Consider the following 25,500-nt stretch of genomic DNA (forward strand, 5'->3'; position numbering starts at 1 on the left):
CACTGACTTCACTTTAGTCCCGTGTTAAGAGAAATCAGGAGTGAAGTGTAGAGACAGGGTCTTCCTTCACTTTTGATGTAATTTACAGTTAGAAAAATACTATATATATATATATATATATATATATATATATATATGTATATATGTGTGTGTGTGTGTGTGTGTGTGTGTGTAGTAATTAAAAATTGATAAGCAAGCCTAGCTCAGGTGACAAAAACGTAATGCAAAAGTAATCTTATGGAATACTTATCATAAAAAGTAACTAGGAAACACAGTTAGTTTTTTTTAATAGAGTAACACAATACTGTAATACAGTACAATACTGTACCTCTGCACCCTCGCTCCCCACTGACACTTCACTTGTCTAGCAGCTGGGTCACACACCTTGTCAGAAGATCGAGGCTCCTCTGCTCAATCGCTCCTTTAGATACCGGCTCATCAAACACGACAGGCTTTGGCTCCCCATCCGTGGTGGGCACAAACTGTAGCTTCGCGTAACAGGGTGGTGTTAAGCTTGGTTCTGGGTTGTCCATAACTTAAACGGAAAACAAAATCACAGCGACACTCGCTGTTTTACTTTCACTTTTTGGCTGATTATTCTGTCATGCTTACAGGACTGAAGACAAAGAACGTAATCTTAATTGCTTTTAATAAATCCACAAGGAATGATGAAGGAATGATCAATCGAAAGATACTACAAAAAACTAAATGGTGTTTTAAAATTAATTTTGGTGGATAAAATGCACACTGCCACAAACCAGAGAAACCACAAACCAGGTCTGTAGTACGTACCATTGGAAAAAACGTAACGGATCATGTGCCAAACATAAACTGGCCTCACTAGCAACTCCTAATACATAAAAAAAAAAAAAACAATGTGGAGCGTAATAATATGCCATTGCTACTAGATCATTTTGCTGAGGTAACAATATACTTATGTCATGTGCCCTCAGTTTTTTTGGCAGTTTTTATTTAAAATAAACGTTAATAATCACAGGTTGCTATAATACTCATAGCTATAATAAACAGGCGTTGTTTGCTCAACACAAGAAGTTGTGGAGCCGAGAAAAAGACATTGTTCCCTCAACATTGGGTCTCAAGGCATGGCTTAATGCCACATTCTTACTAATTTATATGTTTTGGCCACAACAAAACAAAATGTAGTGTAGAGCCCTTTGAAGCTGCAATGAAACTGCAGTTTGGACCTTCAACCACCATTGAAGTCGACTACATGAAGAAAAATCCTGGGCTGTTTGCCTCAAAAACCTTAATTTATTTGCAATTGAAGAAAGAAAGACATGAACATCTTAAATGACATGGGGATGGGTAAACTATCAGGAAATTTTCATCCTGGAAGTGCACTTCTCTTTTAACTTCTTTATTAAGATTTAAATGAATCTGACCCCTGTTCAGAGGCCAGTTGTGGTCATCAGCTCATCGGTGGCTCCAGCAGTTTTACTGTAATATTCTGAAATACTGCACTACAAACCATGATCAATTAAGTGATAATTGTAACATAAAAATGTAGGCCTACTGAGTAAAACAGTAACAATAGTGTTTTTAATTAAATTTTGTAGAACTTCACATATCATTAAAACTTCGCAAAAATCATATAGACATGATATTCTAGGTTCTGGGCTTATCGTTTGGGTTCAAGCTGAGCTCAGTCGATAGTATAATTTTGATCACAACAAAACAGTTTGAAAGAAAAATTGGGGCCAGTTGATGCATATGACAAGAAGTAACAAATGATATCTTCTTACTATCAGTGTTACTGACACCACAAGCTAAAAAAAAAAAGCTGCAAGAAAAGGGCCTCCACCCATCCTTATGTTTATATAGTGTTTTACCAGCAAGAGCTCACTGATTCACATATTGTTTCTTCAAAATGACCATCATCTCTCTGCTCCTGCTGGCTTCTCTGCTGCCACATCTGACCTTCACTGGTGAGATTGATTACAAAACAGCATCTATTACTTTCTCTAACTGATATGTGCTGAATAAGCTGACTAATAGTTCTATGTCTCTCTCAGCTCGTGTGAAGGTGGGTATAGAGAACGGCACAGAAGCAAAACCCCACTCCAGACCTTACATGGTTTCTCTTCAATTGCATAAGAGACATAACTGCGGTGGATTCCTCATCTCTGATGAGTTTGTCTTGACTGCTGCACATTGCTGGGGCGGGTGAGAGTTTTGTGTAGTCCAAACTGCAATGTTGAGTTACAACAGTGCAACAATACAATGTATTGGATTACTCTTTCAACAGATATCCACATATTCTAACAGTTGTGGTTGGTGCTCATGACTTAAGGAACAGTAAGATTTCACATCGTGTCGGAGTGAAGACCTACATCCCACATCCAAACTATTCACCCTTATGTTTGATTGGGAATGACATCATGCTTTTAAGGGTAACAACCTGTAATACATATAGTCGTTCAAAATCTGATCAGGAAACGATGGCATAAACATGACTAACACCATGTTTGAATTTCTATTACCATTGAATTACCATGTTTGAAACGATTGGTTTTTAGGGCTTCTTACCTGCAGTTCAGACTTATAAAAGATGATTAAATCTCATTATTAATAATGGCTTTGTTATTGAATTACAGCTAAAGAAAAAAGTCAAACTAAACAACTACGTTAAATGGATATCATTACCAAAGCAAGGAGAAGATGTTAATGCAAATACTCTCTGTAGTGTTGCGGGCTGGGGAAGATTGTCGATAAATGGCCCTGCGAGTGACTGTCTATTGGAGGCAAACATGACTATAATAGATAATACAGAGTGTAAATGTAGATGGAGAGATGACTACAAGGCCTCACAGATGATCTGTGCATATGGCGATGGTGGATCCTGCAGTGTACGTACAAAAGATGATTCACAGACTTTATGGTAATGTATGAACTGATTTCATTGGAGACGTGCTGATCTGTGTTTCTTAACAGGGGGATTCAGGAGGTCCTTTGGTTTGTGGAAACATTGCAGTTGGTGTCACTTCCTTTGTGGACAAAGAGCGCTGCAATTCACCTAAACTTCCTAATGTGTATACTAAGATTTCTGCATTTCTTCCATGGATCCACCAGATCATTAGAAATGTTAAGTGACTTTACAAAAAATAATGAAGGAAGATTTTTTTCTTATTATTCTTCCATCAATATTTCAATAAAAGTATTACATGGCATTCAATTAGTAGAAGTCTGCTCATTGTCAAAACCATACAGGAAAAACTATGCATTCATTTGAAGATCAGGGTAAATTTGACTTATTTTGCCTTCTGGGAAACAGGTAACTGTCTTCTATAGCTTCTGAAGGGCAGTACTCTATCAGATCAAATGAAAAAAAAAAAAATATTTAGGCAAAATAAGAAACATTTACACATCTCCATTCTGTTCAAAAGTTTTCACCCCTCCAACTCTTAATGCTTCGTTTTTCCTTCTGAAGCATCAGTGACAGTTTGAACCTTCTTTAATAGTTGCATAAGAGTCCCTCAGTTGTCCTCAGTGTGAAAAGATGGATCTCAAAATCATACAGTCATTGTTGAAAATGGTTAAAATACACAAAAATGAGAAAAACCAAAGAATTTGTGGGACCTGAAGGATTTTTCTGAAAAACAGTGGGCAGTTTAATTGTTCAGGACTAACAAGGGACTCATGAACAACTATCATAAAAAAAAAAAAGCTGTGGGTCATTCAGGTAACTACACAGTATTAAGAATCAAAGGGATGTAAACTTTTGAATGGGCTCATTTTTATAAATTCAACTATTATTTTCTCTTGTGGACTAAATGTAAACATCTTATTCAGGTCAGTACTAAATAAATGATAACATGCATTTTGTATGATCCCTCTAATTTTGGTAAAAGAATTAACATTTTACAGATTCTGAAATATTTTTTTTTATCTCAACTGTCTATAACAAAATCTCTAAAGTCCAAAGTCATTCCACATTAGTTCACTTGGTTGTCATCTTGTTGATTCTCTTGAATTTATTCATGTACGGTTAATATCTATTTGAATGAGGAGGAAAAAATAGCAAGAACTGTTGGTTGAAAAAAATCAAAACAAAACCAAATAATAAAATAAAAACAGGTCTAACAATTAACTGTGTTGCAATTTCTAAGCTCACTACTAGAGGAAAGGAATGTGTGAAAACTTGCAAAACCACTAAAAAAAATTTGGTAACTGAAACCCTAGTTAAAAAAAGGACTTTTGTTGCATTACTCCTAATGCTATGTTGGTAAATTATGTCTTTAAAAAATCATAAACTTTAAACAAATTAATTTGGTATCTATTTTTTTTTTCAAACAAAAAATATAAAGCTAAATTTTGTGGAATAATGTTTTACATTGTGCAGGAAAAGGGCAATAAAAAAAACACAGCCAGTTTGTGGCACATATGTCGTCACAGAATATATTTATCATAGGTCATTACGAATACCACATTAACAGTGGCTTCCATTACGAAACGGGTGCCATTTCCACTTTGCAATTTTCAAAAAATGCATTAAAAACAAACTTTCTATTAAAAAGACTACAACTTGAAAGACAAGTTAACCCTCCAAAAAACATATTTTCCCACCTCAGGCACAAACTCCTTATTAATATTATCCTTTTTCTTCAGGCAAGGGCACCTTTCTTGTATACCACCCCATTACGGATGATACGTATGCCATTAAAGTAGTAAAACATGAAATATATTTTTTACATTTTATGTTTTCCTAATAATGAATTGTCTCATTTTTGCAAACCATCAATAGAGAGTCTGTAATTTAATAAAAATAAAAGAATATCATATGCAACATTAAATCAAGTAACATTTCATTTATTTATATAAACAAGTGGTAAGCAAGTGACGGGGTGGTTCACTGTGAAAGGGTGGTACGAACAAAGTGTTTCTCTATATGAACTGCTGGTTTTAAATTTTGTGCATACATTTCACAAGGGCATGTGTTTCATCTGTCTCCATGATAATCCCAGGATAAAGGTCATTGTCATATTTAATCACACACCACTGTCCAAATAGATTTCCGCTTTCCCAATCGATTGGTTCAGTTGGCACCTTTTGGGCTGTCTTGTTAAGAGTGAAATGCTGTGATAGTGAGTGAATAAGCGAGAGAAAGAGATCATGAGAAAGCGACATAGTGAGTGAGATGGTGAGTGAAAGAGATAGTGAGTAATACGTGTGTGTGAGTGATAGAGTGAGTGAAAAAAATGAACGAAACATGGTTATGTTAACAGAAAATACAGATTAAAAATTAATTAGCCTATTTAGGGTGGCCATATGTGCCGTTCATACAGGAGACGTCTTGGCCACAATTTAAATATTGCTTAAAACATCAAAAGTAGTTTGACCAATAACAAAGGTATTGTACAGAATCGACCAATCGTGGCATTGCACGTGAGAAAGTGAGATCTACAGAGAACGATCAAAAGCAATCCAAATATGCGCACGTGTTTGTTCGTTCATTTGATTTGAAGCATTGCTGCGCACTAATCAAAAGAGACACCTGTATGGTCACCCTACCTATATTAGAATCCTATATTAGAATAGTTTCACACATCTTCTTATTCAAACAGGAAGCAGAACCACCCAATCACATCCATTACCACCCCGTCACAATAAAAAATCAACAGTACATTAATTATAGATAAAACAAGTTAGTGTGACGGGGTGGTAAGTTAAACTGGGGGACACACAAATCATAAAATATTTACAAAAAAAATAATGTTTTATTTGAATAAATATATCTTATGTAAACAGGGACACACATAAATTGCTGAAAATAATAAAAGTTTGAAAAAAAAAACTATAACTTATTTGGTGATATTTTAGATGAAAATATCATGTTGGTCAACATGGACGTGTGAAATTGGCTATGTACTAATGAAAAAAGATTACAAAATAGTATGTTATTTTTAACAATAGTGTTTTATCATATATCATGTTAACAAGTACACTTGAATTAATAACTTTAAGCTTTGAAAACACACTTTAGGACATTTTTTGTGCCTTAAGAATCTCATCAAACGTTGCGGACCCAAATGGCACCCGTTTGGTAGAATGACTCTACTATAAACCTTTCTTTTTGCATGATGCCGCATGTAAGAAAATGGGTGTGAGTACAAGTTAGTCAAATATTGGCCAGCACAAGATTAAACGAAACAAAACAAAAAATAACCAGATTGCACTGTGTAACAATGTGTAACAAGGTGGACGCATGCATATTTTTTTATTGATAGATTATTCATAGATTAATCCTGGATATTTTGGTTTCGTATATCAGTTGATGTACACGACTAGAATTGACACAAATTATATCTTCTTGCTATCAGTGTTACTGACACTAGAAGATGAGGAAAGAAAGAAAGAAAAAAAGTGTTTTATTAGCTCACTGTCTTGATGATAACCATCATCTCTCTGCTGCCACACCTGACCTTCACTGAAGAGACTGATATAAAATATAACAGCACCTTGTGCTGATTTGTTCAGAATATTTGATTAGTATTTACTGAAGAAGCTGACTTATAGCACTCTCTATTTCAGCTCACGTGAATGTGGGTATAGTGAACAGCACAGAAGCAAAACCCCACTCTTCAGAGGAGCTGTGAACATGTCTGTGGTGGACAAGTACCAGACTGCTGTGAGCAATTTCTCAGATAGTGGGCATCTCCGCTGTGAGAACTGGTCCCTACCTCCCTCAAAATGACGGACTAGTGGAAAAATTCAACTGGATGCTGATGACCATGCTGCGGAACTTTGTTGCAGACACAGGACGTGAGATAAGTTATCTACCCTTTGTCCTGTTTGCATATAGGGAAGTATCTCAAGCCTCGACCGGTTTCTAGGTGAGAACCCAGAGACACCCTAAAAAGGGCTGAGATGAAGGACTTCTTAGAACAGGGGTGCCCAAACTTGGTCCTGGAAGTCCAGTGTCCTGCAGAACACACATGAACCAGCTAATCAAGGTATTACTAGGCTTACTAGAAACTTCTTGGCAGGTGTGTTGCCATCAATGTTTTTGAGGCCTGGGTGGACAAAACCAATACACCACAACATCCACCTTACAGATACAACCCCCTCAGAACAGCTACCTTATTGAATACCTTAAAAAAATTGTCAAGCCCTTGAAGGAAGAAATTGAGATGATGAAGCAGCTGGGAGTAATATAAACCTCCAACCGTAAATGGAGTAGCACCCTCGTCATTGTCACAAAAAAGGATGAATCTTCAGTGTCTTTGTCGACTTCCATGATATGCCAAGAACCGATGATCTGCTGCTAAGTTCAACTTCTTTCTGAAAAATTATACTAAAACTTATTTCTGAAACTTTTTTGTCGACTTTCGCAATGCTTATCCTATGCCAAAAACCGATGATCTGCTGCTAAAACTGGACAAGATGAATGAACCCCAAAGGGCTCAGATGCAAGACCTCCTGGACCATTTCTATCACTGTTCCTTTAGAGGCCTTGGTGGACAAAACTGATACACCACACCATCCACCTTACAGGTACAACCCGCCTGAAGAAAAAAACTGTCAAGACCTTGATGGAGGAAACTGAGATGATCAAGCAACTGGGAGCAATAGAAGCCGCAGACAATGAACGGTCATTGTCCCAAAAAAAAAATGGATCTTTACGCGTCTGTGTCGACTTCCGCAAGCTTAATGCCTAGTCAACAGAACATGCCCGGTACATCACCACCTTGGACCTGTGTAAAGGGGTACTGGCAGGTGTCCCTTGATCTGAACTCCAAACCCTACACCGCATTCAGAACAACAGTATGACCGTTTCAGTTTATGCTCCAGCCCTTTGGGCTGCACAGGGCACAAGTGACTCATGGATTGAGTTTTTCGGGGCTGTGAAAAGTGGTCTGCAGCGTACTTGGATGATAAGGCAATCTATAGAAATATGGGGAAGTACGAGTGCACTAGGCAAGATACCAGTTACTATCTGGGATACTATCTGGACAAAAATGAACTGCAACCATAAGTGTGCAAAGTGGAAGCAATTCAGTGCAGTACACGACCTAAGACAAAAAAGGAGATGAGATATCCTGAGATCCTGGGCCTGGTGGGCTGGTTTTGCAAAATTCATCCCTGACTTTGATAATATTGCAACATTGAAGGACTTGTTGATCAAAATAAGGAAGAACCCTGTGGCACTGACTGGTGCCTGTGAGAAGGCATTCAACACCCTAAAAGAGAGCATATGCTCTGGCCCAGTCCTACAAAGCCCCAACTTCGATCAATGGTTCTTGCTGCACGTTGACCCTTCAGAAAAGGGAACCTGGAGTGGTACTAGCCCAGGGTACTTCGGAAGAGGAAAAGCCAGTCGTGTTCCTTAGCAGGAAACTATCGCCCAGAGAGACTGGAAACCCTCCAATACTACCTCCTAGGGAGAAAGTCTGATTTTGAGATGGACCATCAGGCATTGACCTGGATCCACTCAATGACGAATCACAATGCCCAAATTATAAGGTGGTACTAGCTCTCCAGCCATACACCTTTAAGATAAGACATCACCATGGGAGGATGAATCTGGACAATGTAACGTCACATTGTATAGATTCAGCGAACGGCTTGTTCTGAGACTTTAGAGGTCTTTCTTCTCTATGATTTCAGGTTCAAGTTGAAGTTAGTCAACAGCATAATATTGACTGAAAAAGCCATTTCCATATTCCGACAGATCTTAGTTCTATACAACAGTTGATGCAGATGACAAGAAGTAACACAAGTTATATCTTCTTACTATCAGTGTTACTGACACCTCAAGGTGAGGAAAAAGGACTTGCGGGCAGCTCAGGGTCTCCACCCATTCTTACATTTATACTGTGTTTTTTAGTAACAGCTCACTCATTGTCTTCATCATGACTATCATCTCTCTTCTCCTACTGGCCTCTCTGCTGCCACACCTGACCTTCGCTGGTGAGACAGATTATATATTAATTATGTATTATATTAATTGGTATCTGCTGAATAAGCTGACTTATCTCTCTCTCAGCTCATGTGGATGTGGGTATAGTGAATGGCACAGAAGCAAAACCCCACTCCAGACCTTACATGGTTTCTCTTCAGAAGAGCTGTAAGCATGTCTGCGGTGGATTCCTAATTTCTGGTAGATTTGTCATGACTGCTGCACATTGCAGGAAGAAGTAAGACTTCAATTCAGCCTGAACTGCAATGAGTTCAAATCATAATATCTTAATAAATAAATCTATAATGATGGTACTGTTCATTAAACTAATACGATTTTCTTACTCAGAAATGAGAAACTAACAGCTGTGGTTGGTGCACATGAACTACACAAAATAAATGAAGGGTCTGTCCGCATTGGTGTGAAGTCCTACCACAAGCATCCAGACTTTAACAATAGCACTTATCAGAATGACATTATGCTTTTGAGGGTAACAGTAGTTCAAATGACTCATATTAAATGATTAGTCAGTCTGTCTTTTAATTATAAAAATGTTGTTGTATTACAGCTAGAGAAAGAAGTCGAACAAAATGAGAAAGTCATGAGGATTTCCATACCAACACAAGACGAAGACAACAAAGCTGATTCTGCCTGCAGTGTCGCCGGCTGGGGAAAACTGAGCCTTAATGGGAAAAAGAGCAAACGTCTTATGGAAGCAGACGTGAAGATCATGAAAAACACAGAATGCAAAAATAAATGGCAATACAAGTTCTCAGCCTCACAGATGATGTGTGTCTATGGCCATGGAGGAAGCTGTGAAGTAAGTACAAACAATATAAATTTGAGACCATCAGTAGCGAGAAGTGTCACTTCAGTCATGTGTGACCTGTTTCTTCACAGGGGGATTCTGGAGGTCCTTTGGTTTGTGGAGACACTGCAGTTGGCATCACTTCCTTTGGTGACCCAAAAGTCTGCAATCGTCGTGAACGACCTGAAGTTTATACAAAGATTTCAGCATATCTTGATTGGATCTGCTCCATAATTACACGTTAAGTGATTTTTTTGCAACAGGATGAAGTATTTGTTTAAATGTTCAATAAATGAAACATTTGTCAAGCATCAATTGTAAGTGGTCCTTATTATTGCTGCTCTAAATAACAGTAGTAAGCTACTGAAAAGAATTCAAGTAGCCAAAATTTCTTCTAGGTTCCTGTTTGCTTTGACCTGCTTTTAGTGTCACTTATTGGTCACGGTCTATGAAAACAGCTACAGTTTATGGTAAAGATGCGATTACATCAGAAATATTTTGCCAACAAAAGATCCATTGCTTATAGTGTAGCCAAGAATGAAGCACAGCTCAGACAGAAGTTACTTCCAAACCAAGTCTCTTTTTTGGTTAACTTGGTGTGGGAAACTTTAATCCTCGCGTGTAATTCTCTATTGTGTGGATTCCTATTAAAAGACGTGATTTCGCCCACAAAATTTCAACAAACAATGGTAAATGTGACCGCACTAAAACAATTCAGAAGCTACATCTAAGAGGTGTGAGGAACAGGTTGGTGTCTTTCTTACCTCTGAGGTCTTTGTTCTGTTCACAAAGTGTCAAGAGTTAAATTTGATTCCAATGATTTCACTGTCTAACAAAGGTGAATAACTGAAGATTATTTAGATTAAGTATGTCATCTCTGCAATTCCACTAACTCACCCCCAGAGTCACCATCTCCAGCTTTCTAAATCTGACCTCTGAACTATGTATTGACTGTATTTAAATATGTTTAACTAGTATGTAGCACTGTGGTCCTGGCAGACACAACATTTCATTCCACTATATGTCCACACGTAGCAGAATGACAATAAAGATTGACTTGACTTTAAACTGATATACAATTTTAAATCCTGTGTTGATCTGTTTCTTAACAGGGATTCTAGGGGTTCTTTGGTTTGTAGAAACACTGCAGTTGGTGTCACATCTTTTGGTGACTCTGAACGCTGTAATTCACCTGAGCATTCTAATGTGTATAGCAAGAATTCAGCATATCGCAAATAGATCAGCAAAAATGTGAAGTGATTAGTAATAATAATAAAAAAAGAGTAAAGGTCAAAAATGTTATTAAAACTGAGCTTTTACAGCATGTTTCCCCCCCCTTAAAATGATTTGATGTAGAAGTCAACTACAACTTATTTCTATGCATCTCACCTCAACCTACCGTTGCTAATTCCAGAGCGGTTTGGTATAGTCACTGACATGCAGCTATGAAAGAGAGACGGAGAGACATTTGCTTCATTCTGCTTCACATATTCAGTTTAACAGCAGGTCAAGACCTTCCAACTGAACTGTGGACTAAAACAAACCCAAATGAATTGTTTTATATATACAGTGCCTTGCAGAAGTATTCATACCCCTTCATGTTTTATGTTGCTGCCTTATGTTAAATTGTTTTAAATTACTTTTTTTCCACATCAATCTACACTCCATGCACCATAACAGCAAAGCAAAAACAGAATTGTCACAACCTAAAATAAATGTATTAAAAATTAAAAAGCTGAAATAAGTACATTGCATAAGTATTCATACCCTTTGCTCATTACTTGGCCAAAGCACCTTTATATCCTCAAGTCTTTTTGGGTATGATGCAACAAGCAATTATCTGCCATTCTTCGCCTCACCTCTTCACCTCTCAAGTTCTGTCAGCTTGAATGTGGGCTGGCAGACATTTTTTTCAGGTTTCTCCAGAAATGTTTGATTGGGTTCAAGCTAGGGATGTGCACGAGTACTCGATTAACTGATTACTCGAACCCATCATCAACGATCGAGCATGAAAATGACAATCGATTGGCTCTAAAAATGCATTTTTTAAAACTTAACTACCTTCATTCTTTCTGATTGGTTATGTTGGTATTTGGGCGGTAGTCTGATATTTGATTGGTTACGGCTGTGAGAAGTTGCGGTCTAGAGACAAACCGGAGCACAGAGCGAAAATGGCTTCTAAAGCGTGCAGGGCTTCGGTTGCCGTTGTTTTAAAGTAACGGGAGAAGCGCATCGACTACTTTATGATTGGCACGTAGTTCAAGCTCACATGCATTTTGTATAGATAAATACAATTTGTAATATAACATTTACATATTTATGTATCTAGGCTATGTGATTAATTTTAAATACAATGCGTCATGTAGAAAAAAAGTGCTTCAGCTTCACCTCATGCTGTTATTTCTTTTAAATGTTTACTGTATACTGTGACGCAAACGCCCCGCCCCTTGCTTAAACTCCACCCCCGATTAATCGAGTACTTGTTTCTCAAACCTGTGGATTACTCGAAATGCAATATGAGCAGAAATGCCCATCCCTAGTTCAAGCCCAGTCTCTGGATGGGCCACTCACAGACATTCACAGAGTTGTCTATAAGCCACTCTTGCTGTGTGCTTAGGTTCATTGCCATGTTGGAAGGTGAACCTTCTGCCCAGTCTGAGGGCCTGAATGCTCTGGACTGAGTTTTCATTAAGGCTATCTCAATACTTTAGTGCATTGAGCTTTTCTCCTACTCGGATGAGTCCCTCAGTCCCTGCCGCAGAAATACAACCCCACAACGTGAGGCTGCTGCCACCACACTTTACTTTTGGGATGCTACTCTGCAAGTGACGAGCAGTGCCTGGTTTCCTTCAAACATGATGTTTGGAATTGAGGTTCATCAGACCAGAGAATCTTATTTCTCACAGACTGAGGATCTTTTAGGTGCTTTTTTTTTCATGTGTCTTCACTGAGGAGAGGATTGTGGTTGGCCACACCACTACAAAGTCCAGATCGGACTATATATATAATATAGATATATATATAATATAGATAAGATGAATTCTTATGCAAAAAACATGCTGAATGTTTAACAAGTCCTAAAATTGAGGCATCTAAATATCTTGTATTTTCACACAGCTGAACTGTCTCATCTTCAAACTTAAAGGTCCACCTTCCTACAGAGTTCAGCTCCAATCCTAATCAAACACACTTGCCTGGTATTTTTAAGTAAATCTGAAGATTTTTTTTCCTGTGATTTGCACCTTTGGTGTGTTTGTAAAGATGTAGTCAACTAACGTGACTTCTAGCATTTGCACAACCCCCTTGTGAGCGATTGTGAGACTATGTCTTCCACGACAGAGAAGCTAATAAAACTATAAAAATGCAGCAATTCTCTGGTGTTATTTTAATGATCGTGTTGTCAGTATTCAACCCTTCTTCAATATTCTCAACATTCAGCCCACATCAGACTACTTTTAATCTAATATCAATAAAAGGGCCAGGGCTCAGGGCCAAATCCGAAAGACAGATAGCTCAACCCCTCAGCTATCAATCTACAAGATCTCGTCCTGCTTCTCAGAAATGTTGCGTAGTTTTTCTGTAGCAAAACTATTTTATAATGAAATAGCATGGGAAGCGCTGATAACAAGTTTCAGTGTGCGAGTTATTCATAAATAAAAAAGGTAATTTCATTTAAAAAAAGATATGTTAATTTGCTTCATCAGTGGCTTTGATTATTTTACTGTGGTAGGCTGCAAAGCTTTTCGATATAACTGAAATAAAATCAGAATCAAAACTTTAAAAATTAAACATTTTTAGAAAGCCAGAGTAGAACCTTTAATTATATGTGCTAAAAAAAAGTTGACTTATCGCTTCATGTCTTTTAGCCATCATAGAGAGAAATCTATTCTCATCAGAATGAACATCAAAACAGATGCTTCATTTTTTTATCATCTACACTCTTTAAAATTAAGAAGAACCATAACTGGTTTCCCAAAAAACCTTTAAGTGAACAGTTCCTAAAAGAACCATTTTGAAGTACATTTTGAAAATCTAAAGAATCTTTTTTGACTATAAAGAACCTTATCTGCATTTGAAAGGTTCCATGTATGTTCAAGGTTCTTCATAGAACCATTGATGCCAATAAAGAACCTTTATTTTTAAGAGTGTATACCATCTTTAGTGAGAAGGCAAGACAGGAAGTATTAACAGGAACAATATCTTTTCATCACTGTGTTGCCAATATTGCAAGAAAAACTGAAAAACTTATGGGGAACTCAGTGGCAAAACCCACCCACCCAAACTAGGTTTATACAGTGTTTTGTCAGCGAGAGCTCATTGATTGTCTTCATGATGACCATCATCTCTCTGCTCTTGCTGGCCTCTCTGTGGCCACACCAGACCTTCACTGGTGAGACCCTGCTTTTTAAAAAAAGCATTTATTATAATGTTTAACTGGCATTTTCTGAAAAAGTTGACTGACAGCATCTTTCTCTCAGCTCATGTTAATGTGGGTATAGTGAATGGCACAGAAGCAAAACCCCACTCCAGACCTTACATGGTGTCTATTCAATCGGATAAAACACACATCTGTGGTGGATTCCTCATTTCTGATGAGTTTGTGTTGACTGCTGCACATTGCTGGAACGGGTGAGGGGTTTTTGTCTAGTTACAATCACTTTGGCTGACATTGTGACTGCAATGCATTATATGACAAAACTAAGCTTCATGGCTTTCTCTTTCAACAGATCTGAGATTTTAACGGTTGTGGTTGGTGCTCATGACTTAAGGGACAGTAAGAACTCAGACCGTATCGGAGTGAAGTCCTACATCCCTCATCCAAGCTATACGGTTAATCTTCCTTGGAATGATATCATGCTTTTGAGGGTAACAACGTGTGATTTAGTTGTTGACAACTTCACAAATATCAGTATAATCAACTTCAGTCTTATAAAAGATGATTAAATTAGTTTATTAATAACAGTTGTGTTTTTGAATTACAGTTACAGGAAAAAGTCAACCTAAACAACTATGCTAAATGGATACCATTACCAAAGAAAGGAGAAGATGTCGAGGTGAATGCTCTCTGTAGTGTTGCGGGCTGGGGACAAATGAAGACTAATGGCCCAAAGAGTAGTCGTCTAGTAGAGGCAAACGTGTATATAATGAACAACAGAGAATGTCACAAGAGGTGGGAAGAGAGGTTCTCACTCTCACAGATGATGTGCACATATGGCCATGGTGGATCCTGCATTGTACGTACAAAAGATAATTCACAAACTATCAGTTTTAACTGATAAAGTATGTGGCATTTTATGGACTGTTTCTCTTAACAGGGGGATTCTGGAGGTCCTTTGGTTTGTGGAAACACTGCAGTTGGTGTCACAGCTTTTGGATATAAATTACTCTGCAATTCACCTGAGAAACCTAATGTGTATATTAAGATTGTACTATATATTCCATGGATCAACAGTATAATTAAAAATGTGAAGTGAGTTAAGTTCTTGAATTCTTCACCATAACCTTACTTAAAGGGTTAGTTGATAAAAATTAGCCCATTATTTACTCACCCTCCAGGCATCCTAGGTATATGCTTCCTTCTTTCAGACAAATCCAGTGGGAGTTATATTAAAAATTGTTCTGCTCTCCCAAGCTTTATCTTGGCAGTGGGTAGGTGTTTCTCTTCATCAGTCCAAAACAAGTCCAATAAAGTGCATCCATCCACAATAAAAAGTATCTCACATGGCTCCGAGGGGTGAATTAAGGCCTCCTGTAGCTAATCGATGTGATTTTGTTAGAAAAATATCCATATTTAAAACGTAACAACCACTTTAATCTAACTTGCGCCAACTGGTTGTACATGGTAGCAGCTCCGGGCGAAAGACGTAGCATGTCTTAGAAGTGACGAACGCGGACCAAAACAAAACAATGGTCACAAGTACAAAACGAGGATTTGCAAACCAAAATGTTAGAGGATTTTGATATAAGTCAAGAGGAGACTGGTTTTCCTTTGCTGAAGTAAGGAAACTTAGCTTCCTTTGCTGCTGTAAACAAAGATTAGTTTGTGCAAGACTCACAGATGCTTGCGCAGCACTGCAAAGAACAGCTTCCGTGTACGACAGTTGGCACAAGCTAGATTAAAGTGATTATTATGGTTTAAATATGGATATTTTTCTTACTTAAACACATCGATTTGCTACAGGAGACCTTTATCCAACTCCCAAAGCTGTGAGAGACATTTTTTTTATTATTATAGATGGATGCACTTTTTTTTTTACTTGTTTTGGATTGCTGAAAAGAAACACCCACCCATTGCCATAATAAAGCTTGAGAGAGCCAGAGCAGTTTTTAATATCACTCTGATTGGATTCGTCTGAAAGTCATATACACCTAGGATGCCTGGAGGATGAGTAAATAATGGGCTAATTTTCATTTTTGGTTGACTCTTGAAGAAATGTATCACTGGGGAATCATCAATCATTTAAAGTGTCTTCATTGTCACAAGTATGTATATATTTATGCAACAGTTCTTTCTGGTCCTCAAATCTGACTGGTTGATAAAAGTGTGATAATCTAACAGAACTCCAACAGCTGTTTCACCGTTTGTAACTGTATCACTCCTCGTTGCGGTATTTCTTACAGCGAGTGTCATGGTGGACACCCTCTGTAATTTTATAAATAATGCTGTTTTTGTGTCACGGAATGCTGTTTTAAGATGTTTTTATTTGAGAATGTACTTTTTTATAGTTCAAAATGCAGTTTCTTAATAAGGATAATAACTGCTTGAAAATGTGTGTTAATGTTTTCGCAACTGTTCAGTTGTTCCTCAGAGAGTTCTTCACCTCAGCCTGATCTTCTGGAATTCACAGCTGGCTCTGATGTCTCTTTAATGGTTAAACATGAGCTATAATTTTTTCTGGGTAAATCTGGTGGGCAGTCTTTGGTCTCATTAAACTATTATGTGTTCCAGAGCAAATAGTTTTGGCAAAATCTCATCATGTTTATGTAAATCATCTGCTGTATATCAGAGCGCTGTCTTTGTATGTTTGACTGAATTGCCTAGCAACTTTTATAATGGCTGTTGTTCTTGTTTGTTAAATATTATTGTTCAATAAATGTTTTATATAAAATTGTAGCATTTAAAAGTGTTTAGTATTGAAAAATGGTGTTTGTGTTCGTGATGGTGATTTTTGTTACATTGTCCCACCATTAGATGGTGACAAGAGACTGTTTTTATGAGTCAGAAGTAAAGATTTTTATACTGAAAAGTTAACAATATAAATGGAATTTATTTTTAGTTTAAACAACAACTTGACACAGCAAACATATTCACTAAGCAGCAAAATCACCCTTAACAGAAAGATTTTAACGTTATCATAAAGATAACGCTTTCCTCAGCAGATATTTAGGCCCTGTTTACACTAGTGCGATTTCATTTTAAAATGGCGTTTTAAAATGAAAACGATCGTTGTCTACACTAGCGTTTTCTTTGCATTGCAGAAACATTCTCCGTCTACACTACACAACCGAAAACTCATGTCACATGACTATTAATGCAGGTACAACCATAGATATGTATAGGTGGATGCCCTCTTGTTTAGATTTATACAAACCTATGGGTACAACTGTGAGCATGATGTTTGGGGCGACTTGCCTGGAACACTACAAAGTCGTGAGTCGTTGTTTGAAGTTTTGATTTAAGGCCCGTTCATGCCAAGAACGATAATGCAAACTATAATTATAAGGTAAAACATATAGGTAACGATACAGGGCAAAAATATCGTTTTTTCCAGCTGATGAATGATAAAACACTGACAGCTAATCAGACATTCAAATTTAAAAGGCTTGTGCATTTGAAATAGCAGGCAACATTTGTAGAGAAGCAAACAGACATTGCACAGCAAACAGAGTAACATAAAACATAAAATTACCTCAGGAATTCAGCGCTAGTTTGGACAATATTGTCTCGCCTCCTTTGAAGTTGCAGTAGAAGAGTCCGTATTGTTTTTATTCCACTATATTGACTACGTTAGGGTTAGACTGTTTATGCTAGATTCACTGTTTAGGTGAGCTCGGAAAGTGCGTGCTGAGGACATCTACTGGTTAAAGTGTAAATGCAACAAAAAACAGTTATCGTTCACTGGTGTGGACGCAAATATAGCGGTGTGGACGGACCTTTATGGGCTCAAAAACGCAGCATAATAATCCTGGTATTCATAAACTGACCTTTCTCGCTGAACATTCTAAACTCTTGGTTAACAGGTTACAGTGTTGCTATCAAGTCTTTCCTAACTGGAAAAAAATTGTGGGGACAAACAAGGTGATTTAAAACGCCCGCGAAAATTCATCAAACAATGGTAAATGTGACTGCACTAAAACAGTCCCATTCAAGAGAGTAATGAGGAGCAGATTGGTGTCTTTCTCACCTCGTAGGTGTTTTATTCGGTTCACAAAGTGTCAAGAGATAAATTTCACGCCAATGATTTCACTAAAGGTTTTCATTTCTGCAATTCCTTAAACTCACCAACAGAGGTCACCATCCCCAGCTTTATAAATTAGACCTCTAAATGGACTATATACTGTAGGAAGGCTACTATATAGGCTTATAAATATAGGCCACCTGTGTTATAATGTTGCTTTTCCATTCATATATTCCATTCATATATTTGTGACAACGAATTGTAAGTATTCAAGTACCAAAATGTATGCCAACCTGCTTAATACTTCTCTAGACCAAACCATCTGTGGTGAAGAACAAAATTTACTTAACACTTAAACCACAAAAAAACAAAAAACAAAAAAAAACTATTGCTCAATGTCTCCACCCACCCTTTTCTTTTATACAGTGTTTTGTCAGTAAGAGCTCATTGATTGTTTCTTCATCATGATCATCATCTCTTTGCTTCTGATGGCCTCTCTGCTGCCACACCTGACCTTCACCGGTGAGGCCGATTATATAACAGCATATATTGTTTGATTTCTTCTGGATAAGCTGATTTATGGATCTATCTCTCTCTCAGCCGATGTGAATGTGGGTATAGCAAATGGCACAGAAGCAAAACCCCACTCCAGACCTTACATGGTTTCTCTTCAGGTAAACGAACATCATAACTGCTGTGGATTCCTCATCTCTGATGAGTTTGTAATGACAGCTGCTCATTGTCAAAAGAAGTAAGACTTTTGTTTTGCTTTAACTGCAATATTGATACGGATTATTGATGATTGAGTTTAAGATGAATTGACAGTAGCATATGGCATTGTCATCAAATTATGAACATGCTATTTATGCTCTTAAAAGAATACATAAAACTGTGAAAACAAATTCATTACACTTCTAAGACTTTCTTTCAATAGAAATCAAATACTGACAGCTGTGGTTGGGGCACATGACCTAAAAAATGCAAACGAGGGGTCTGTCCGCATCGGAGTGAAGTCCTACCACAAGCATCCAGACTATAGGGGAGATTCAAAGCTCAATGACATTATGCTTTTGAGGGTAACATAGGAAATTCATAAATGAAGGCAATATTATAACCAATGGTTTATTCTAATGGAGGGTTATTAAATCTAATGGAGCTTTTTTTTCATTACAGCTAGAGAAAAAGGTCAAACTAAGCAACAAAGTTAACTTCACACTATTAATACAGAAAGAAAAATACATCAAAAAGACTGTCTGCAGTGTTGCTGGTTGGGGAAAACATCAGATGACAGGCTCAGTGAGCGATCGTCTAATGGAGGCAAATGTGACGATAATGAAAAACCAACAATGTAAAAAAAAAATGGAAAGGAATTGAGAAATACTCTCTCTCAAAGATGATGTGCGCACATGACCGTGGTGGATCCTGCAAAGTATGTACAAACGATAATTCGCAGACTTTGCTCATTTATGAACGGATTATTAAACTGGAGTTTAACATTTGATGTAAACTGATGTATGATATTAAGTCACGTGTTGATCTGTGTTTCTTAACAGGGAGATTCTGGCGGTCCTTTGGTTTGTGGAAACACTGCAGTTGGTGTGATGTCTTTCGGTGACTCTAAGCGCTGTAATTCACCTGAACATCCAAATGTGTACACTAAGATTTTAGAATATCTTCCATGGATCCGCAAAATAATCAAATGATAAGCGACTAATGAATATTATTTCAATAAAAGGTTTGCATGGCAAGCATCAATCATTCAAAGTGTCCTCATTGTCACAACCACAGATTTTACATGCCAAGTTTGATTTTCTGCCCTCCAAAAGCAAAGTACAGTAACTACACATTTGGTCAAACTGTTTTGTCTCGTGGCAAAGGCTTTTGGTTCAATTTTGTCCCGTTTCAGAGAAACAAGAGTGTTTGACTAGCTGTCAAAAAACTTTAAAGGTATTTTTCTCAGTTTCAGTGTTCGCATAGTTACTGCACTTTGCCTTTGGAGGGCAGTGTTCACCTCATTAACATTATCACCTATTCTATTGCAGCCTATTAATACCTATAATGTTCTCTCCAAGATGTTCATGTGTTTCTTTTTTCAATCGTAAGGAAATTATGTTGTTTTTTTTTTTGAGCAAAACATTTGAGGATTTCTCTCCATATAATGGACTTATGGTGCCCCCGAGTTTGAACTTCCAAAGTGCAGCTTCAAAGGGCTCTAAACGATCACAGATGAATAAAGAAGGGTCTTATCTAGCAAAACAATGGGTTATTTTTAAAAAAAAAAAAGATACAATTTATATACTTTTCAACCTCAAATGCTTGTCTAACTTGGCAAGATGAGCATTTGAGATTAGAAAGTATATAAGTTGTAAATGTTTTTAGAAAATAACCGATTGTTTCGTTAGATAAGACCTTTCTTCCTCGGCTAGGATCATTTACAGCCCTTTGAAGCTGCATTTAAACTGCATTTTGGAAGTTCAAACTCGGGTGCACCATTATACACACAAGTCCATTATATGGAGAGAAATCCTGAAATGTTTTCCTCAAAAAACACCATTTCTTTCTTTCTAAAGAAAGACATGAACATCTTGGATCACAAGGGGGTCTGTACATTTTTGTTCTGAAAGTGAACTACTCCTTTAAGTATGGCTCATATCTTGCCTTCTTGCTTAGGCAAAGAATAAAATCTTCAAAACTGATTTGATTTTTTTTCTCAGCTTTTTTTTTTTGGTCCTAAAAATGCTTTGGGGTAGAACTGAGCTTGATCTAATTTCTTAAACATCTCACCACAATCTACCATTGCTAATTCCAAAACTATAACGGTTGATAGAGCCACTGACACGCAGTTATGAGAGAGAGAGAGAGACAGAGTGATTAAGCATGTGTTGCATTGCTCGACAGTACTACTAATAGTGAAGCTACTTTAAAAACCACAATGTTACCACTTCTACTACTTCTTCCGAGTAGGCCAGATTCTTGCCAGTCATAAACGAGTGGGCTGACAGATATGCTGGGTGGGCAACATTTCTATGTATTGACAGACAAACAGATTGATAGATAGATAGATTCATTCACTTTGCTTCGTCCATTCAGTTTAACAGCAAGTCAGGAGTTTTTCTTGTTTTTCTGAAGAAACACTGTCCGTCAGTGACACCAGTGTGTAAAGTTACAGCGGGAGTCTGCGTCTCTCTCGCCTCCCCTGAGCCCATTGAGTGTTAACAGACTCACTAAAACGTGCCGTGAGTTTGGTGAGGGGTAATTGAGAATGAATGGAGGAAGTCATGTGCAAGGAGGTAATGCCTCCATCGTGATTTGATTGATTCTAAATTTATATAATTTGATGTTACTAATGTAAAAAATATATATGTATATGCTACTTAAGTTACAAATGCAGTGTAAAGAAAATTTATTAAAAGTTAATTTAATTTTAAAATCATGTTTTGTATGCCCTTTAATAAATCACTGGAGAAGTACAGCATTAAAAGTGTGCAATGAAAGATTGACATTTGATTGATATTTTAAAATGTTGCACTCGATTTCACATATTTTAGTCTGGTATTATAGTTTGTGAATAGTAACAAATTTAAGTAAGAACAGTTTACTTATCAGAATGATATCCCCTTGGATCAAGCCTCACATCGTGTTCTTCTTCTGAGGTAAATACAAGGTTGATTTTATAGTTTTTTTTAGTGTGTTAAGAACATTATTGTGTGAACAGCATTTGCTACACATGGGTTTGACAACATTACAGATAATGAGCTCAGATAGGAAAGACTGGACCTTGCGTTGGTTTCATACTGGATTTTTGTTTTCGATATGACTTCATTTTAAAAATAGACATGTCAAGCTTTCTATAGATATATTTCTCATGTCTGTGTGTCAAGTATTTACTGAGTTTTAGTTCATTTTTCTGTTGTGTTACAGAAACTAGTTCAAGGACACTGAGACAGCTAAAAGCCCAGTTTGTTTTCTTAAATTTACAAAAGACAAGGTGAACCTGTTATGGTTTTAAATTATGTATTGCTCTTATACAATCAAAATGAAACATTTTAAAGAGCAGGTAAGATGGGCTTTCAGAATCGCCTCAACGAATTGTCATACTTTCAAATGTTAAAATCTTATGTTGTGTGCTTATTTTATGGAGGACTGCTTTTTTGATCTCGGCTTTTCTCTTCTTTGTCTTCTAAACTTTTTTATTTGGACTAACAAGTGTCTCCAGACCACAACCTGTAAGTACGATTGATACATTATGGGTACTCAAAATATAATTCTTTGTGCTAATATGTGATGTATACCTAGTGCAGCTTTACGTTTCCAGGTAAACCACAATATTACTATCTTACTGAAATAGCTCTGATTATTCGCTGTGAACCCACTTTTTCCTAAGAATCTGTCAATTAAGTCATGTTCGCATTCAACTACTGTATCCACCATTATTGTTTTGTTATGTTTTTATAGTTTAGCAGCTAAACTTTAGCTGTGGACATGATTTGCTTGCATAAGTGTTAAACAAAATGTTTTTAAGTCATTATTTTAAGAACAGATTAGAGCACTATTTTATTGTTTTATGTAAAGGTGCATCAGGGTTGCCAGATCTTCACAACAAACCCACCCAATTGCTACTCAAAACTAGCCCAATCGAGAGGCCTCTCCCATTATAAAATACATTCGGGAGTGAAAAATACATGCTTTTTGTCAGGGCTCCCCTAGTGAATTTACATTCCAGAGGCTTAATATGATGTTATTCGGGACACGTCGACCCACGAACATCAAAAACAACCACATACTTGGCAACACAGATGGTAGCGCTCGCTAACTTGCTCAAATACTCCTCTTTATGCCAATCACAACAGGCTTAGCCAGCTGACCAATCAGAGCAAAGTAGGCTTATGGAAGAGTGGGGTTTACAAACATTATGCTCTAAGCTGGTTTGAACAAATTGGTTTGAAATCATTGACAAATAACTATGTATAAATGTGTATTCTGAGAAAATTACAATGTTTTCTGAGCTTAGAAGCATTTAAACCTGTTGTAGGGGACTCCCAACACAATATTAGGGCACTTTAAAAAACATATTACCTGCTCTTTAAGTTCCTTTCCCTGTTATCAGACAAAAATACAAGTGGTCATTCAAGTTGCTGTTTTGTACTTCTTTTTAAAAATATGAAATCACTGAAAGACTAATGAGTTTCACTTGCAGTGATTTTTGAAACTTGAAAAGTAAAGTGAACTTGAAAGTAACTCGAAAGTACTTAGTAATCTGATTACATACTGTATAAATACAGTAATCAAATTGCAATTCGAAAGAAGTAATTAGCAATTTGTAGTAGATTACTTTTTTTTTTTACAGCCCACCTCAGACTGCTTTTAATGGAAATATCATTATGTCGGAGGGTGCGCTCAATGACAGATCCTACAGACAGATAGCTCAACCACTCAGCTATCTGTCTATGAGATCTGGTGCTGTTTCTGAGAAATGTCATGTAACTTTTCAATAGTGAATCTAATTTAATTATAAAACAGCATGTAGAGTAATTTACTTGTAATTTCAATAAAAATTTCAAAGTAATCTGTCAAACATATCATGTTTTTGTCATATTTATTTGCTTGATTAGTATTTTGCTGGGATAGGCTGCAAAGCGTTTCGAAATAACTGAAATAAAACAAATATATATGTGCTAAAAAAAAGGTGATTCAGATGATCAGAGGGAAATCTGTCCTCATCAGAATTAGCAACTTGCATCGAAATAGATTTTGGTCTTTTTGTGCATTTGTAGTTACCAAACTGCAGTTGCTTTACAAATTGTTAATTATCAAAGGACAAAAATGCACGCATACACTTTTTATCATCTAGATCATCTATACATCTGAAGGTGATAACGGAAATATTAACAGGAACAATATCTTTTCATCACTTGCTCATTTTGCACGCAAAAACAGAACTTACGAGCAACTCGGTGTCTCCACCCACCATCAAACTGTATTTATACAGTGTTTTGTCAGCGAGTGCTCACTGATTGTCTTCATCATGACCATCATCTCGCTGCTCCTGCTGGCCTCTCTGCTGCCACACCTGACCTTCACTGGTGAGACTGATTGTGAAACAGCATCTATGGCTTTCTTTACCTTGTTTGCGCTGAATAAGTTGACTGACAGCACTATTTTTCTCTCAGCTCGTGTGAATGTGGGTATAGTCAACGGCAGAGAAGCAAAACCCCACTCCAGACCTTACATGGTATCTATTCAATCGAATAATGTTCATATTTGTGGTGGATTCCTCATTTCTAATGAGTTTGTGTTGACTGCTGCACATTGCTGGAACGGGTGAGCGATTTCGTCTTCAATCATTTTGGCTGACTACAGTGCATTTTATGATATAAATGGGCATCATGTCTATGTCTTTCAACAGAACTGAGACTTTGACGGCTGTGGTTGGTGCTCATGACTTAAGGGCCAGTAGGAATTCAGATCATATCGGAGTGGAGTCCTACATTCCTCATCCAAGCTATACGGATCATTTTTCTTGGAACGACATCATGCTTTTGAGGGTAACAACTAGTGATATATTTAGTCAAGCAGCAGATGATTAAATGTGATTATCAACAAAGGTTGTGTTTTTGAATTACAGCTACAGGAAAAAGTCGACCAAAACAACTATGCTAAATGGATATTATTACCAGAGAAAGGAGAAGATGTTAAGGAAGATACTCGCTGTAGTGTTGCAGGCTGGGGAAGACTGGAGACTCATGGCTCAAAGAGCGATCGTCTAATGGAGGCAAACGTGTATGTAACGGATAACACTGAATGCTTCAGGAAGTGGGGAGGTGAGAAGTACTCACTTTCCCAGATGGTGTGCACTCATGGCCAGGGTGGATCTTGCCTGGTACGTACGAGTATAACTTACATTAAGTGATAAACTAAAACAGTATATGCCACTTTATTGACTGTTTCTCTTAACAGGGGGATTCTGGAGGTCCTTTGGTTTGTGGAAACACTGCAGTTGGTGTCACAGCTTTTGGATATAAATCACACTGCAATTCCCCTGAGAAACCTAATGTGTATATTAAGATTTCACTATATATTCCATGGATCAACAGCGTAATTAAGAAATATGAGTGAAATGTGAGTTTTTGACAGTGCTGAGGGGGTAACTAGTAATATGTTACAGAATTACAGAATTTGTAATAATTGTAATCTGTTGCAGTTCATGAGAACTAAAATGTGTAATTACATTACAATTACTTATGAAAATGTTACTTTTAAATGTTAATTTTAGAACGATCTCAAAGTTAAAAAAAAATGCTAAATTCTGATTTTGTGGTGGCTGTGCTTTACAGTTTTAATTATTATAATCTTAATTCAACAAAATTTAAAAAAAC

General features: G+C 37.1%; 3 protein-coding genes and 1 pseudogene across 3 annotated transcripts; all 4 read left to right on the forward strand.

The window, feature by feature from the left end:
* The first annotated feature begins 1,888 nt into the window (after nt 1–1,888).
* On the forward strand, nt 1,889–3,111 carry LOC141339189 (mast cell protease 1A-like). The gene is made up of 5 exons (XM_073844821.1): nt 1,889–1,946; nt 2,034–2,184; nt 2,267–2,411; nt 2,616–2,867; nt 2,953–3,111. The coding sequence occupies exons 1-5, from the start codon at nt 1,889–1,891 to the stop codon at nt 3,109–3,111; spliced, it is 765 nt and encodes a 254-aa protein (XP_073700922.1).
* Nucleotides 3,112–8,867: 5,756 nt separating this feature from the next.
* On the forward strand, nt 8,868–9,970 carry LOC141338092 (granzyme G-like). The gene is made up of 5 exons (XM_073843656.1): nt 8,868–8,928; nt 9,005–9,155; nt 9,266–9,407; nt 9,486–9,737; nt 9,818–9,970. The coding sequence occupies exons 1-5, from the start codon at nt 8,871–8,873 to the stop codon at nt 9,968–9,970; spliced, it is 756 nt and encodes a 251-aa protein (XP_073699757.1). The 5' UTR covers nt 8,868–8,870.
* Nucleotides 9,971–14,057: 4,087 nt separating this feature from the next.
* Nucleotides 14,058–19,827, forward strand: LOC141338093 (uncharacterized; annotated as a pseudogene).
* A 4,322-nt stretch (nt 19,828–24,149) lies between these two features.
* LOC141339194 (mast cell protease 1A-like) lies at nt 24,150–25,240 on the forward strand. The gene is made up of 5 exons (XM_073844826.1): nt 24,150–24,207; nt 24,295–24,445; nt 24,531–24,669; nt 24,750–25,004; nt 25,082–25,240. Exons 1-5 carry the CDS (start codon nt 24,150–24,152, stop codon nt 25,238–25,240), a joined length of 762 nt encoding a protein of 253 aa, XP_073700927.1.
* The last annotated feature ends 260 nt before the right edge of the window (nt 25,241–25,500 follow it).

Source organism: Garra rufa, chromosome 7 (genome assembly GCF_049309525.1).
Source record: "Garra rufa chromosome 7, GarRuf1.0, whole genome shotgun sequence".
Lineage (NCBI taxonomy): Eukaryota > Metazoa > Chordata > Actinopteri > Cypriniformes > Cyprinidae > Garra > Garra rufa.